This window comes from Nerophis lumbriciformis, linkage group LG29 (assembly GCF_033978685.3).
Source record: "Nerophis lumbriciformis linkage group LG29, RoL_Nlum_v2.1, whole genome shotgun sequence".
Lineage (NCBI taxonomy): Eukaryota > Metazoa > Chordata > Actinopteri > Syngnathiformes > Syngnathidae > Nerophis > Nerophis lumbriciformis.
The window spans coordinates 28,419,589-28,436,525 of NC_084576.2; the positions used below are offsets into that span (position 1 = coordinate 28,419,589).

A 16,937-nucleotide genomic window follows, 5' to 3' on the forward strand; every position below is an offset into this window, starting at 1 on the left:
CTAACCTTCTCCTCCCAGCATCAACCCCATCACTGGTCACGTGGAGGAGCCCATGCCCAACCCCATGGAGGAGATGACCGAGGAGCAGAAGGAGTACGAAGCCGAGAAGCTTGCCACATTGCTGAACAAGTTGTCAGGGTAAGGACTCTTTAGCCAACGTGTAATACTACCGTATTTTCAACCAAACTTATTCCTTACATCAGGCGCACTGTCGAGTTTTGAGGAAAAAAACGCCTTATAGTCCGGAAAATACGGTACCTCTTGCTTTCTCAGCCCCGTATAAACAGTTTACTTGCCTAACAAAATTGCTATTGTGACATCCAGTGGACACAATGAGAACAACAGTATCTGTCATTTAAAAATGCACTTTTTTTTACACTTAGCAAACCTATTCCGCATGTTTCACATCCCTGGTCTGCATGCACACACTGAAGACAAAAAGTGTGCTTTTAAGGACAAAAGTATACATTTGCATGTGGACAAGAGGCCAAAACGCATAGAAATTAAGAGTTTTTCAAGCATCCCCTGAAAAAGTTGAGTTAAGTGGGCTTCCATTTACAAACCCCAAAAGCAGTGAAGTTGTCACGTTGTGTAAATGGTAAATAAAAACAGAATACAATGATTTGCAAATCCTTTTCAACTTATATTTAATTGAATAGACTGCAAAGACAAGATACTTAACGTTCAAACCGGTAAACATTATTTTTTGCAAATATTAGCTCATTTGGAATTTGACGCCTGCAACATGTTTCAAAAAAGCTGGCACAAGTGGTAAAAAAGAGTGAGAAAGTTGAGGAATGAACATCCCACAGGTGAACAGGCTAATTGGGAACAGGTGGGTGTCATGATTGGGTATAAAAGCAGCTTCCATGAAATGCTCAGTCATTCACAAACAAGGACGGGGCGAGGGTCACCACTTTGTCAACAAATGCCTGAGCAAATTGTTGAACAACATTTCTCAACCAGCTATTGCAAGGAATTTAGGGATTTCACCATCTACGGTCTGTAATATCATCAAAGGGTTCAGAGAATCTGGAGAAATCACTGCACCTTACATTGAATGCTCGTGACCTTCGATCCCTCAGGCGGTACTGCATCAAAAAGCGACAGCAGTGTGTAAAGGATATCACCACATGAGCTCAGGAACACTTAAGAAAACCACTGTCAGTAACTACAGTTTGTCGCTACATCTGTAAGTGCAAGTTAAAACTCTACTATGCAAAGCCAAAGCCATTTATCAACAACACCCAGAAAGGCCGCCGGCTTTGCTGGGCCCGAGCTCATCTAAGATGGACTGATGCAAAGTGGAAAAGTGTTCTGTGGTCTGATGAGTCCACACTTCAAATTGTTTTTGGAAACTTTGGACGTCGTGTCCTCCAGACCAAAGAGGAAAAGAACCACCCGGCATGTTCTAGGCGCAAAGTTGAAAAGCCAACCTGTGTAATGGTATGGGGGTGTATTAGTGCCCAAGGCATGGGTAACTTACACATGTGTGAAGGCACCATTAATGCTGAACATATGTTGCCATCCAAGCAACGTTATCATGGACGCCCCTGCTTATTTCAGCAAGACAATGCCAAGCCACGTGTTACAACAGCGTGGCTTCATAGTAAAAGACTGGCCTGCCTGTAGTCCAGACCTGTCTCCCATTGAAAATGTGTGGCGCAATATGAAGCCTAAAATACCACAACAGACTGTGGAACAAATTAAGCTGTACATCAAGCAAGAATGGGAAATAATTGAAAGTAAACAGGTTTTTAAAAGGAAACTAATATTCTATCTGAGTCTGTAAATTAGTTTGCTTGTTGATGATTTTTGTTTGGTTTTCTATTGTGTAGTTATATCCATCCATCCATTTTCTACCGCTTATTCCCTTCGGGGGGCGCTGGAGCCTATCTCAGGTACAATCGGGAGGAAGGCGGGGTACACCCTGGACAAGTTGCCACCTCATCGCAGGGCTTGTGTAGTTATATTTACATGGTAATTAATATTCTGAGACTGTAAATTGTTTGCTTGTTGGTGATTTGTATTTGTTTCTGTATTGTGTAGTTATAATCAGAGGTGGGTAGAGTAGCCAGAAATTGTACTCAAGTAAGAGTACTGTTACTTTAGAGATTTATTACTCAAGTAAAAGTAAGGAGTAGTCACCCAAATATTTACTTGAGTAAAAGTAAAAAGTATGTTGTGAAAAAACTACTCAAGTACTGAGTAACTGATGAGTAACATACACACACATATCATATATATATATACACACACACATATATATATATATATATATATATATATATATATATATATATACACACACATTTATATATATATACACACACATTTATATATATATACATATATATATATATATATATATATATATATATATATATATATATATATATATATATATACAGTATATAATTTATATTTATTTATTTTGCCGTTTTTGTTTACATGTTAAAGGTGTTTTAATGAATATACATGCATGTTTAACACATATAGAATCCTTTCTTTCATGAAGACAAGAATATAAGTTGGTGTATTACCTGATTCTGATGACTTACATTGATTGTAATCAGACAGTAGTGATGATAGCGTCCACGTTTTCAAATGGAGGAGAAAAAAAGTTCCTCCTTTCTGTCTAATACCACATGAAAGTGGTTGGTTTTTGGCATCTTATTTGTCCAGCTTCCATATTCGTTTTTATACACTTTACAAGAAATACATTGGCGGCAAACTCCGTAGCTTGCTAGCTTGTTTGCGCTGGCTTTCGGAGACTCTTGTTTTGAAAGCGCAGGCGCGATGGAGCGGCACTTTTATTGTGAAGACAGGAACTGTACAGTCAGTCTTTAGGCTTTTGACGGGATGTACGGTTGAAATAAAAAAGGGTCTTTTTTCCTTCACACTTTTGATTGATTGATTGAAACTTTTATTAGTAGATTGCACAGTACAGTATATATTCCGTACAATTGACCACTAAATGGTAACACCCCAATAAGTTTTTCAACTTGTTTAAGTCAGGTCATGTGACCCCTGGCTCTGTTTGATTGGTCCAACGTCACCAGTGACTGCATCTGATTGGTGGAACGGAGTGAACGTCACCAGTGACTGTATTTGTTGAAACGCAGGCACTATGAAGGTCTGTCTGACAGACCAAAACAAACAAAGCGTGCATTAACAGATCGATAAAAATTAGTAGCGAGTAGCGAGCTGAATGTAGATAAAAGTAGCGGAGTAAAAGTAGCGTTTCTTCTCTAAAAATATACTCAAGTAAAAGTAAAAGTATGTTGCATTAAAACTACTCTTAGAAGTACAATTTATCCCAAAAGTTACTCAAGTAGATGTAACGGAGTAAATGTAGCGCGTTACTACCCACCTCTGGTTATAATTGTAGGTTTTTACTTGTAATTGTATTGAGTTTGTGGACCCCAGGAAGACTAGTGGGTTGTTGTGGCAACCAGCTAATGAGGATCCTTAATAAAAATCAAAATCAATTCCACCTGAAAAGCTTCAAAAATGTCTCCTCAGTTCCCAAACGTTTACTGAGTGTGGTTAAAAGGAAAGGCCATGTAACACAGTGGCAACTTTTTTGCAATGTGCTGCCATTAAATTCTAAGTTAATGATTATTTGTACAAAAAAAAATGTTGTTTCTCAGTGTGAACGTGAAATATCTTGTCTATTCAATTGAATATAAGTTGAAAAGGATTCTGTTTTTATTTACGAAATACACAACGTGCCAACTTGACTGGTTTTGTAGCTTAGTTTGGTGTTACTAGAACTATGTCTCGAATATTTTGGTGAAAGGACTTCAACTTTAGATGTTCCACTCTATTAAAATGTAGACAGGCTGTTGATCACTCTGCTAACATTTTAACAAGACCAGCACGGAGGCACCTCGCTGTGTATTAGCCTTGACCTTTCCTGTGCTAGCATTCAAAAGTCACCAATAAGCTTTGCCCCTTGCCAACCGAGTCGTCCGAGCAGGAATTTTACCTTCTCCGCTTCAATTAGGCTCCGCTCGACTTCCAGCACACGGCTGCATTCAGCGGGAGTAAAATGAAAGCAGCGCCAATAATTAAGCTCCACCTAATTGGCCGACAGAGCAAACCTGTCAGCGCAGGTGTCTTTTATGATGATTTTAATTACCCCTTACATGTCTTGACTTTATTCTCCTCGGTCTGAGCAGCCAATCAGTGGCCACACAAGGATGAAGGCGGGTTTGGGCGGACGGAGGCCTAACAATTGTCGTCGGAGGGTGCTGCGGTAATGAGGCACGTGCGCCCCTAAGAGGAAGATTCCTTTCCCTTTCATCCTCAGCGTGATGACTCCCGGAAAGACCGACTCTCAGGAGACGAGTCGGAGCGCTGAAAGAATGTTGTCTACTAACTGCTTTACAGCGCGTCCAATTAGCACATAGTCTGTGCACCAACCAGCCATTACACCTGCCCGCCTTTCTTTGTGCTCGTCTTGTTAATTGGACAAAGATATTGTTTGTTCTCTATCCACTTCTTGTCAGGCTTCATAGGACTGTTGATTAGGTACACACCTCCCGCACAAGCTAATGGGCTACAGCTAGGGGTGTAACGGTACACAAAAATTTCGGTTCGGTACGTACCTCGGTTTAGACAGGGGTGCTCATTACGTCGATCGCGATCTACCGGTCGATCTCGGAGGGTGTGTCAGTCGATCACCAGCCAGGCATTAAAAAAATAGTCCTAAAAATGAGCGATCATAAATCTTCACTATGACGTCACTTTCGTCACTTGATTGACATTCACGGCACCCGAGGGTCTTCTGAGATGACGCTGGCTGCTGCCAGCTCATTAAAATGACCGACTGGAAGGCGAGAAACACTTTATTTCAACAGACTCTGGCGCCGTACCTGTCGTCAAAACTCCAAAGACCGACTGCACAGTTGCACAGTTGCGCTAACAAAATAAGAGTCTCAGAAAGCTGGCGTGCACAAGCTAGCAAGCTACGGAGTTTGCCGACAATGTATTTCTTGTAAAGTGTATACAAAGGAGTACGGAAGCTGGACAAATAAGATGCCAAAAACCAACCACTTTCACGTGGTATTGGACAGAAAGGAGGACTTTTTTTCTCCTCCATTCGAAAATGCGGACGTTATCAGCACCACTGTCTGATTCCAATCAATGCAAGTCATCAGAATCAGGTAATACACCAACTTATATTCTTGTCTTCATGAAAGAAAGGAATCTATATGTGTTAAACATGCTTGTATTATCTTTAACCACCTTTAAGTTGTTAACAATATTAACTATATGTGTTAAACATGCTTGTTTTATCTTTAACCACCTTTAAGTTGTTAACAAAATTAACTATATGTGTTAAACATGCTTGTTTTATCTTTAACCACCTTTAAGTTGTTAACAATATTAACTATTTGTGTTAAACATGCTTGTATTATTTTTAACCACCTTTAACTTGTTAACAATATTAACTACCGGTATATGTGTTAAACATGCTTGCATTATCTTTAAACACCTTTAACTTGTTAACAATATTAACTACCGGTATATGTATTAAACATACTTGTATTATCATTAAACACCTTTAATGTATTAACAATATTAACTATATGTGTTAAACATGCTTGTATTATCTTTAACCACCTTTAAGTTGTTAACAATATTAACTATATGTGTTAAACATGCTTGTATTATCTTTAACCACCTTTAAGTTGTTAACAAAATTAACTATATGTGTTAAACATGCTTGTTTTATCTTTAACCACCTTTAAGTTGTTAACAATATTAACTATTTGTGTTAAACATGCTTGTATTATTTTTAACCACCTTTAACTTGTTAACAATATTAACTATATGTGTTAAACATGCTTGCATTATCTTTAAACACCTTTAACTTGTTAACAATATTAACTATATGTATTAAACATACTTGTATTATCATTAAACACCTTTAATGTATTAACAATATTAACTATATGTGTTAAACATGCTTGTATTATCTTTAACCACCTTTAAGTTGTTAACAATATTAACTATATGTGTTAAACATGCTTGTTTTATCTTTAACCACCTTTAAGTTGTTAACAATATTAACTATTTGTGTTAAACATGCTTGTATTATTTTTAACCACCTTTAACTTGTTAACAATATTAACTAAATGTGTTAAACATGCTTGCATTATCTTTAAACACCTTTAACCTGTTAACAATATTAACTATATGTATTAAACATACTTGTATTGTCATTAAACACCTTTAATGTATTAACAATATTAACTACATGTGTTGAACATGCTTGCATTATCATTAAACACCTTTAACTTGTTAACAAAAGCAAATATTTCATAAATAAGTAAATATAAATTATATATATGAATGAGGTAGATCCCCACGACTTAATCAATTGAAAAGTAGCTCGTCTGCAGAAAAAGTGTGAGCACCCCTGGGTTTAGATGTCAAGGTTCGGTTCATTTTCGGTTGTCATGTCTGTGTAATCATGTTTTGTTTTAAGTCATGTTTTGTTTAGTTTCTGGCTTTTCACTCCCTTGTCTTGTTTGCATGATTACCCATTAGTTTCACCTGTTCCACGTTTGGACTCATTGTGCACTCTTGTTTGTCACCATAGCAACCATTAGTTTTCACCTGTCACGTCACGCACCTGTTTCACGTTTTGAGTCACGCACCTGTTTTCGTTAATCATGTCTGCGCTATTTAAGCTTTTCATTTTCTGTTGTTCGTCCTGACGACCTCACCTTATTTATGCTTCTGTACACTCTTCATCCTCTAAGATCTTGCTTCATGTCCCTTGTCAAAGTAAGTTTTTGTTCCATGTTTATAGTCTTTTTGTTTTTCATAGTTTGTTCTCCGCCACTGTGCGTGCTTTTCATTTGTACTTTTTTGCTATAGTCTTTTGGTTTCATAGTTTATTCTCCGCCACTGTGCGCGCTTTTTGTTTGATCCTTTTCTTTGTATTTATAGTCTTTAAATAAAAAATTTACTTACATTCCCGTCTCGCCCGAGCCAACTTTCCGTTGCATCCCGGAAAAGCTAACACCCAAGACCAAGTCTTGACAGCACTGATTAATGAAAACAGGTGCGTGACTCAAAACGTGAAACAGGTGCGTGACGTGACAGGTGAAAACTAATGGTTGCTATGGTGACAAACAAGAGTGCACAATGAGTCCAAACGTGGAACAGGTGAAACTAATGGGTAATCATGCAAACAAGACAAGGGAGTGAAAAGCCAGAAACTAAACAAAACATGACTTAAAACAAAACATGATTACACAGACATGACATCGGTACAGTCAGAAAACAACAAAATTTACATTTTGGGGTTATTTATTTACCGAATTTGCAAAATCTTCCACCAAAAATATATTTCTTAGTGGAATATTTGATGTGAAGTACGGTAATGGGAACCTTGGATAGGTCAATAATTCATAATAACATTGATTTTGATTCAATATTATGTTTTGAGGAATGACAGTTTGAAAGAAAAAAAAACAGTTTGTTTTATTAGTCAACGTTCCAACTTTTACTAAATTACATTTAAGCTTTTTTATTTCACTTTTGTTATGTTTTTGTTTATTTTAATAGTATTTTTAGAATGTGCCGTGGGCCTTTAAAACATTAACTGTGGCCTCCGGGGCACACTTTTGACACCCCTGCTATAGATAATAAAAAAATAAATGTGATAAATCTATGGATAAAAAGCAGAGCCTGGCGACGCATGCGCGTTTATCATAACTCTCTCTCTCTCTCTGTCTCTGCCCCTCCCTCACCAATGCTGCTGCACGCACAATTTGTTTTGTTTTTAACCCCTTCTTAACCCTGAACGTACATTGAAAATACACGCAACCCTAACTCAAAATGCCGGACATTTGAGGCATTTAAGAAACTCCGCCCTGACAGCTCCGCAAAAGAGGACATGTCCGGTGAAAAGAGGACGTATGGTCAGTCTATCGTAGCCCGTTAGCTGCTAGCATGTCGTGTGTTGTGCCTCGGTGTGCATTGTTTACACAACGTGCGTTACGCTACTTAATATGTCCGTGTGGAAACTCGTTCGGTACACCTCCGCACCGAACCGGAACCCCCGTACCGAAACGGTTCAATACAAATACACGTCCGATATCAATCGATACCGATATATACAGTCGTGGAATTAACACATTATTATGCTTAATGCGGTGAGCAGCAGCGGTGGCCGCGCCCGTGAATAATTTTTGGTGATTTAACCCCCAATTCCGACCCTTGATGCTGAGTGCCAAGTAGGGAGGTAATGGGTCCCATTTTTATAGTCTTTGGTATAAACAACTTTAACACTGTTACAAATATGCGCCACACTGTGAACCCACACCAAACAAGAATGACAAACACATTTCGGGAGAACATCCGCACCGTAACACAACATAAACACAACAGAACAAATACCCAGAACCCCTTGCAGCACTAACTCTTTTGGGACGCTACAATACACACCCCCCTGCTACCACCAAACCCCGCCCACCTCCCCATGTCCCGAATTCAGAGGTCTCAAGGTTGGCAAGTATGCTCTAGTATACTCTGGACTGAAGCTGTGTGCCTTCATTGTTTTTGTAGCTGTTGTTTTGAGGCACTTAAGTGAATGCAAGGCATACTTAAGTGAATGCAAAAGCATACTTGGTCAACAGCCATACAGGTCACACTGAGGGTGGCCGTATAAACAACTTTAACACTGTTACAAATATGCGCCACACTGTGAACCCACACCAAACTACAATGACAAACACATTTCGGGAGAACACCCGCACCGTAACACAACATAAACACAACAGAACAAATACCCAGAACCCCTTGCAGCACTAACTCTTCCGGGACACTACAGTATACACCCCCCGCTACTGTTAGCAACTTCTTCTTACTCCTTTTCGAACAAGTTGAAAAGAGAAATAAATTGTGATGTATCATGTTGTATGCTTGCATGTTCCAAATAAACTCAAACTCAAATACCCAGAACCCCTTGCAGCACTAACTCTTCCGGGACGCTACAATATACACCCCCCACCCGCTATCCCCTACCCCCACCCCAACCTCCTCATAGTCGGTATCGGTGGATATCGGAATCGGTAATTAAGAGTTGGGCAATATCGGAATATTGGATATCGGCAAAAAAGTCATTATCGGACATCTCTACTTATTACTTATGTTGGCCAGAGGGGGGAGCAATTCCAATTTTTACACACACTTGTTAATTCATATGTTGGCCAGAGGGGGGGAGCACTTTTAAAAGCGACACACAGTCAATTTGAAAAATCCCTCCTTTTTGGGACCACCCTCATTTTGATAGATTTCACCACCAGGGGGTGCAAATGAGACATTCTCTATTAGATGCAATGGTTTTCTGTATTGGGACCATGATTTATGTCATCACTTGTTCACACCTCTTCATATGGAAGGTACTTTTCCTTGTTGATGTCTCAAGAAGGGTACTGTAGATGTAGAAGAACACACACACACAGGAGGTATAATTGGATTAGGATGAAGGGGCAGCCGTGGCTTTGAGGAGATTATCCCTGGGGCTGATCCTGTAATTAAACTGCCACAGGGGAGGAGGGGTCCGAGCGGGTGATGGGGTTGGATCAAGTGTCCACGGAGGAGGAGGTGCTGCGGTCACGCAAAGCATCTGCTCCCGGAAGCACTTTAGCTTGAAATAAACCGACTTTATGAATGAATGAATCGTTAAATTGAGTTTATTCTTATTTGGAACATGCAAGCATACAACATGATACATCACAATTTCCAGTTTCTCTTTTCAACATGTTCGAAAAGGAGTAGGAAGATGCAGAGCTTATTTAATCCTACCCCTTTTCTTTTACATAACAGTTGCTAAACATTTTGTTCACTTCCTGTTCTCAATTTTTTCACAATACACTCCATAAGTAATCACAATAAAAATAAATAAATACATAATAATTGGTGATGTAAGTTCAATTTCATATGATGAGATAAGTAAGATTATTTTGAGAATGAAAGAATGGATGGATGAGATAAATTCAGAATGTTTATCATGGTTGTTCTTCTTTGTACTTTGTAAACACTTTAAGTTTGAAGAGTTTCTTGAAGTGGATCATATTAGTACATTGATTTCTTTGCTTAGTCCATTCCATAATTTAATTCCACATACTGATATACTGAAGGTCTTAAAGGGGAACATTATCACAATATCAGAATGGTTAAAACCATTAAAAATCAGTTCCCAGTGGCTTATTATATTTTTCGAAGTTTTTTTCAAAATTTTACCCATCACGCAATATCCCTAAAAAAAAGCTTCAAAGTGCCTGATTTTAACCATCGTTATAAACACCCGTCCATTTTCCTGTGACGTCACATAGTGAAGCCAACACAAACAAACATGGCGGAAAGAACAGCAAGCTATAGCGACTTTAGCTCGGATTCAGACTCGGATTTCAGCGGCTTAAGCGATTCAACAGATTACGCATGTATTGAAACGGATGGTTGTAGTGTGGAGGCAGGTAGCGAAAACGAAATTGAAGAAGAAACTGAAGCTATTGAGCCATATCGGTTTGAACCGTTTCCAAGCGAAAGCGACGAAAACGACACGACAGCCAGCGACACGGGAGAAAGCGAGGACGAATTCGGGGATCGCCTTCTTACCAACGATTGGTATGTGTTTGTTTGGCATTAAAACTAACAACTATAAACTAGGTTTACAGCATATGAAATACATTTGGCAACAACATGCACTTTGAGAGTGCAGACAGCCCAATTTTCATCAATTAATATATTCTGTAGACATACCCTCATCCGCGCTCTTTTCCTGAAAGCTGATCTGTCCAGTTTTGGAGTTGATGTCAGCAGGCCAGGGAAGCTAGGGTCGATAGGGGGTTTAGCTCGCTCGTCTGCGGGAACAAACTGCCGCCATTGCTTGCCGTGCTACCGAGGGCCTTTGTCCCTGAATTGCTCACACACTCCGGCAGATTCAATGGGGGTCTGGCGGCAGATTTCTTTGACTTTATCGTTGGAAATGCATCTGCTTTGAGTGTCGCAGGATATCCACACATTCTTGCCATCTCTGTCGTAGCATAGCTTTCGTCGGTAAAGCGTGCGGAACAAACGTCCAATTTCTTGCCACTTTGGCATCTTTGGGCCACTGGTGCAACTTGAATCCGTCCCTGTTCGTGTTGTTACACCCTCCGACAACACACCGACGAGGCATGATGTCTCCAAGGTACGGAAAACAGTCGAAAAAACGGAAAATAACAGAGCTGATTTGACTCGGTGTTTGAGAAAATGGTGGATTGCTTCCCGAGAGCGAATATCAGAAAGGCATTTAATTCGCCAAAATTCACCCATTTAGAATTTAGAAATCGGTTAAAAAAATATATGGTATTTTTTTTGCAACATCAAGGTATATATTGACGCCTACATAGGTCTGGTGATAATGTTCCCCTTTAAGTGTTGTATGTGCGTACAAATGTTTTAAGTTACATTTTTCTCTAAGATTATATTTCTCCTCTTTTTTTGAGAAGAATTGTTGTATATTCTTGGCTAGCAGGTTATAGTTTGCTTTGTGTATAATTTTAGCTGTTTGCAAATTCACTAAGTCGTGGAATTTCAGTATTTTTGATTCAATAAATAAAGTGTTTGTATGTTCTCTATATCCAACATTATGTATTATTCTAACTGATCTTTTTTGTAACACCATTAATGAATGAAGTGTACTTTTGTAGTTATTTACCCATATTTCTACACAGTAACTCAGATATGGTAACACTAGTGATCAGTAGAGAATATGAAGTGATTTTTGGTCGAGAACAGGGGTCGGCAACCCAAAATGTTGTAATAGCCATATTTAACCAAAAATACAAAAAAAAAATCTGTCTGGAGCCGCAAAAAATTAAAAGCCTTATATAAGCGTTATAATGAAGGCAACACATGATGTAAGTGTCTAAATTAGCTATCATAGTCTACTATCAAATTGACTTTAAAAGTCTTATATAAGCGTTATAATGAAGGCAACACATAATGTAAGTGTCTAAATTAGCTATCATAGCCAAGACTATCAAAGGCTGACGCAAATCTTCGTTGACAGAAATGTTGTATTTAAATTTTTATTCTACACATTTTTGCAACATTGCAAATCATTAGTAAAATGGAGGCTTCTCTTGGGATGAGAAAACTTATGGAAATGACTGGCTCAGAATGGCCAAAAGTATAGAAATGTGTGTCCAAGTTGAAGGAAACGGCAGGCTGGCTTCTTCTAATGGATTTATTACAATCTTTGCAATCTGGGTAACGTTTGCTGTGGTCTGGAACAACATGGCACACAAACAACTATGAGAAATGCAGCCAATATTTCATACAGTTTCATGAGACATGCAAAATATCAATTGACAGAGGACACAAATCAAATAAATGAGCTCAAATATACATACAAACGAGGTATACTGATGCAATATGTACATACAGCTAGCCTAAATAGCATGTTAGCATCGATTAGCGTGCAGTCATGGATTGACAAGATATACCTGATAGGCATGTCAATAACATCAACAAAGCTCACCTTTGTGCATTGACGCACAGCATAAAACATTTGGTGGACAAAATGAGACAAAGAAGGAGTGGCATAAAACACGTATTTATGTGGCAGCATCGGAGAAAGTTGTACATGTAAACAAACTATTATGAGCTTGAGGATCGCTGAAATTAGTAGGACAAAACGGTGCTGGCCTCTAGAGCCACTAGGGCGGCGCTAAAGAGCCGCAAGTTGCTGACCCCCGGTCTAGAACATGTTTTGCTTTATTCATTATTGACGTGTTTCTTGCTACTTTATGTTGTATATTTTTTTACATGAGATTTCCAGTTCAATGTATCATCAATCATACCTAGAAATGTGGTTTCATTTACTCTTTCAATTTCTATTCCGTCTATTTGTATTTGTGTTTGACTTTCTCTTCAACTGTTACCAAATAGCATTGTACCATTGTACCCCAAGATGCAGAGATGACGGCAGGCATTGAGTGAGAAAACATGATTTATTACTATAGCAAAAAAACAAACAAAAGGCGCGCACAAGGCGGAGAACAAACTTGGCTATGAACTAAAATAGCACAAAGGCTAACTGTCGACAAGAAACAAAAACACTTACTGTGACACGAAGGAACTATGACATGAGCAGAGTGAACAAAAGTAGACAGAGCTACAACGACAAGTATTATGACAGGTAGTAGTGACATCGACAATGACAATAATCCAGCAGTGACTGGAGGGCAGGGCAGGTATAAATAGCAGCTGGCTGATTGACACCAGGTGTGGCCAGGTGCCAATCAGCCACAGCTGAGGGGACACAGCACTCAGGGAGACAAACAGAACCAAAACACGAGCGCTGACAGGAAATACTACACACGCAGAGGAAAAACTAAAACACAACCAAACTGTCAGGGGCAAGCCTGACAATACCGCATCTAAAAAATACGGGTCCCCTACCCCTCGTCACGTTGTGTCATTGCTGGTTTTTACGAGCAGAGGATCATGTTCGGCAGCGCGCACACACGGAGTACTTGCAAGCAGACACAGTGTGTAGACAGAAAAGGGAGAACGGACGCATTTTGGCTTAAAAATTGTTGCGTCGACCAGCTCTTCCTCCCAGGGAATCTAAGTTACTGGTCAATCCCAAATTCTTTCGATGACATATATGCTGAGTAAGAAGGACCATCAAGACAGAATAGGAATATTATCAAGTTTTACTGAAATTTCAGGAGATCAGCCCACACCAATACATTCATATCGGCTACTCGAGTTGATCTGACATGCAAACGGAAGAGCCAACTTCTTGCACACAAAGAAAGCCCCCACCTCTCCCTCTCGCAACGCTGATAAGGAAAGAAGTGGGGGATGCACTCACATTCCAATGGTTAAGACACTAAACAGACCTCTGAAGACAAATTTCTATTCCGTCTATTTGTATTTGTGTTTGACTTTCTCTTCTACTGTTACCAAATAGCATTGTTTTAGTTTTACTGAGATTCAACGACAGTCTGTTTTTGTCATCCTGTTTTGACTTATTGTTTGTGTCCACAGGCAGCGCTTGATCCGTCCCATGGGCGTCAAGCGAGACGGCACGTTAGCGCCCCTCGAAGAAACCCTCCGCGTCCCGCATGACGAGGACTCCCCCGGTTCGGACTCTGACTAGTAAGAGCACTTTGCTTCATGGCCACATTTTGAGGGGGGCGGGGGGAGAAAACACCCCCAAAGCTTTGTCACACTTCAAGTGCTGGATCTTTCAGACAAGGTGGTTTTTTTTTTTTTTAATTAGATGACGCAGTTGAGCCGAACAAGGGTCTCTTTCCAAATGTTGCTCCTGCATCAGCATTTCTCAACGGACACTCACTTGGTTTTAAGACTCAAACGCCAGTCTCAATTTTACCGTATTTTTCGGATTATAAATCGCACCGGCCGAAAAAAGAAAAAAGAAGGAAAAAAACATATATAAGTTGCACTAGAGTATAAGTCGCATTTTTGGGGGAAATTTTATTTACTTTCTGCTGCATATTTTCACTACTTCCAGCTTGTAACCTGCAGTATATGATTTCCTTTCTCTGCCATTTTTGTTCAGCCCTTCTCAGTTTTTATAAGTTACCTAAGCCAATGTTGAAATGATCAATTTTCATAGGTACGGAAGTAGTAGCAGGTAGCATCTTTTTTTTCATAATGCACTTCTGCCATGACCCTCCCCCGCCAAATTTTTATTTGTTGACGTGTGCGTGTGTGTGTGTGTGACGATTGCAGATATACGCCTAGTCTCTTACGTGAATGAGATAAATAATATCATTTGATATTTTACGGTAATGTGTTAATAATTTCACACATAAGTCGCTCCAGAGTATAAGTCTATGAAAAAAACTGCAACTTATAATCCGAAAAACCGGCAATAGCCTTAACATTTTTTCCCATTTCAAAATATCCCACTTTTTTCCACAAAACGGAGCAACGGAATGTTCTGTGTCCGCCATCACTGAGGGCACATACTTTAATTTATCCCACAAAGGGGAAACGACATAGTTTCTGTAGATTGCTATAATTAGTCCTGAAATTGAGGATTTTTCAAAGGAATAATAATAATAGATTTTATTTTGTAAAAAGCACTTTACATTGAGTAAACAACCTCAAAGTGCTACAGTGTATTAAAAGAAATAAAAAAAAATAATAATAAAAAAAATAAAATAAATAAAAACTAGAACAGCCAAATACCGTATTTTTCGGAGTATAAGTCGCTCCGGAGTATAAGTCGCACCGGCCGAAAATGCATAATAAAGAAGGAAAAAAAACATATATAAGTCGCACTGGAGTATAAGTCGCATTTTTTGGGGAAATGTATTTGATAAAAGCCAACACCAAGAATAGACATTTGAAAGGCAATTTAAAATAAATCAAGAATAGTGAACAACAGGCTGAATAAGTGTACGTTATATGAGGCATAAATAACCAACTGGTATGTTAACGTAACATATTATGGTAAGAGTCATTCAAATAACTATAACATATAGAACATGCTATACGTTTACCAAACAATCTGTCACTCCTAATCGCTAAATCCCATGAACTCTTACGTGAATGAGATAAATAATATTATTTGATATTTTATGGTTATGTGTTAATTATTTCACACATAAGTCGCTCCTGAGTATAAGTCGCAAACTATGAAAAAAACTGCGACTTATAGTCCGAAAAATATGGTACTTTAATTTATCCCACAATGGGGAAACGACATCGTTTCTGTAGATTGCTATGATTAGTCCTGAAATTGAGGATTATAGGATAATAATAATAATAGATTTTATTTGTAAAAAGCACTTTACATTGAGTAAATAACCTCAAAGTGCTACAGTGTATTAAAAGAAATAAAAAGATAATAAAAATAAATAAAAACTAGAACAGCCAAATGCCATATTTTTCGGACTATAAATCGCTCCGGAGTATAAATCGCACCGGCCGAAAAAGCATAATAAAGAAGGAAAAAAACATATATAAGTCGCACTGGAGTATAAGTCACATTTTTTGGGGAAATGTATTTGATAAAACCCAACACCAAGAATAGACATTTGAAAGGCAATTTAAAATAAATAAAGAATAGTGAACAACAGGCTGAATAAGTGTACGTTATATGAGGCATAAATAACCAACTGGTATGTTAACGTAACATATTATGGTAAGAGTCATTCAAATAACTATAATATATAGAACATGCTATACGTTTACCAAACAATCTGTCACTCCTAATCGCTAAATCCCATGAAATCTTATACGTCTAGTCTCTTACGTGAATGAGATGAATAATATTATTTGATATTTTACGCTAATGTGTTAATAATTTCACACATAAGTCGCACCCCCGGCCAAACTGAAAAAAACTGCGACTTATAGTCCGAAAAATATGGTACTTTAATTTATCCCACAATGGGGAAACGACATCGTTTCTGTAGATTGCTATGATTAGTCCTGAAATTGAGGATTATAGGATAATAATAATAATAGATTTTATTTGTAAAAAGCACTTTACATTGAGTAAATAACCTCAAAGTGCTACAGTGTATTAAAAAAGATAATAAAAAAATAAAAAAAATAAAAACTAGAACAGCCAAATAGCTAAAACTAGTATGCATACATCTTAAAAAAAAAGAAGAAGTTTTTTTTTAAAAAAAGAAGGGTTTTTAAGCCTTTTTTAAAAGCATCCACAGTCTGTGGTGCCCTCAGGTGGTCAGGTAGAGCGTTCCACAGACGTTCGTAGCTTTGTCCTCAGAGGTTGGAGGAGGTTAGCCTGTCCGGAGCGGAGGTGTCGTGTGGAGGATTTGGGGGTGAGTAGTTCTTTGAGGTAGAAGGGGGCATTTCCACGGAGGCACTGGTGGGTTAGTAGGGACACTTTGAATTCAATCCTGAGTGGATTGAGT

General features: G+C 38.5%; 1 protein-coding gene across 1 annotated transcript in view; it reads left to right on the forward strand.

Moving 5' to 3' along the window:
- ric8b (RIC8 guanine nucleotide exchange factor B) overlaps positions 1-16,672 on the forward strand; it is a 43,390-nt gene extending 26,718 nt beyond the window's left edge. The window contains exons 9-10 of the mRNA XM_061924571.2: positions 19-138; positions 14,071-16,672. Of these exons, the coding sequence (XP_061780555.1) occupies positions 19-138; positions 14,071-14,182 (232 nt within the window). The 3' untranslated portion in view covers positions 14,183-16,672. The remainder of the gene's footprint in view (positions 1-18; positions 139-14,070) is intronic.
- Positions 16,673-16,937: the final 265 nt, after the last annotated feature.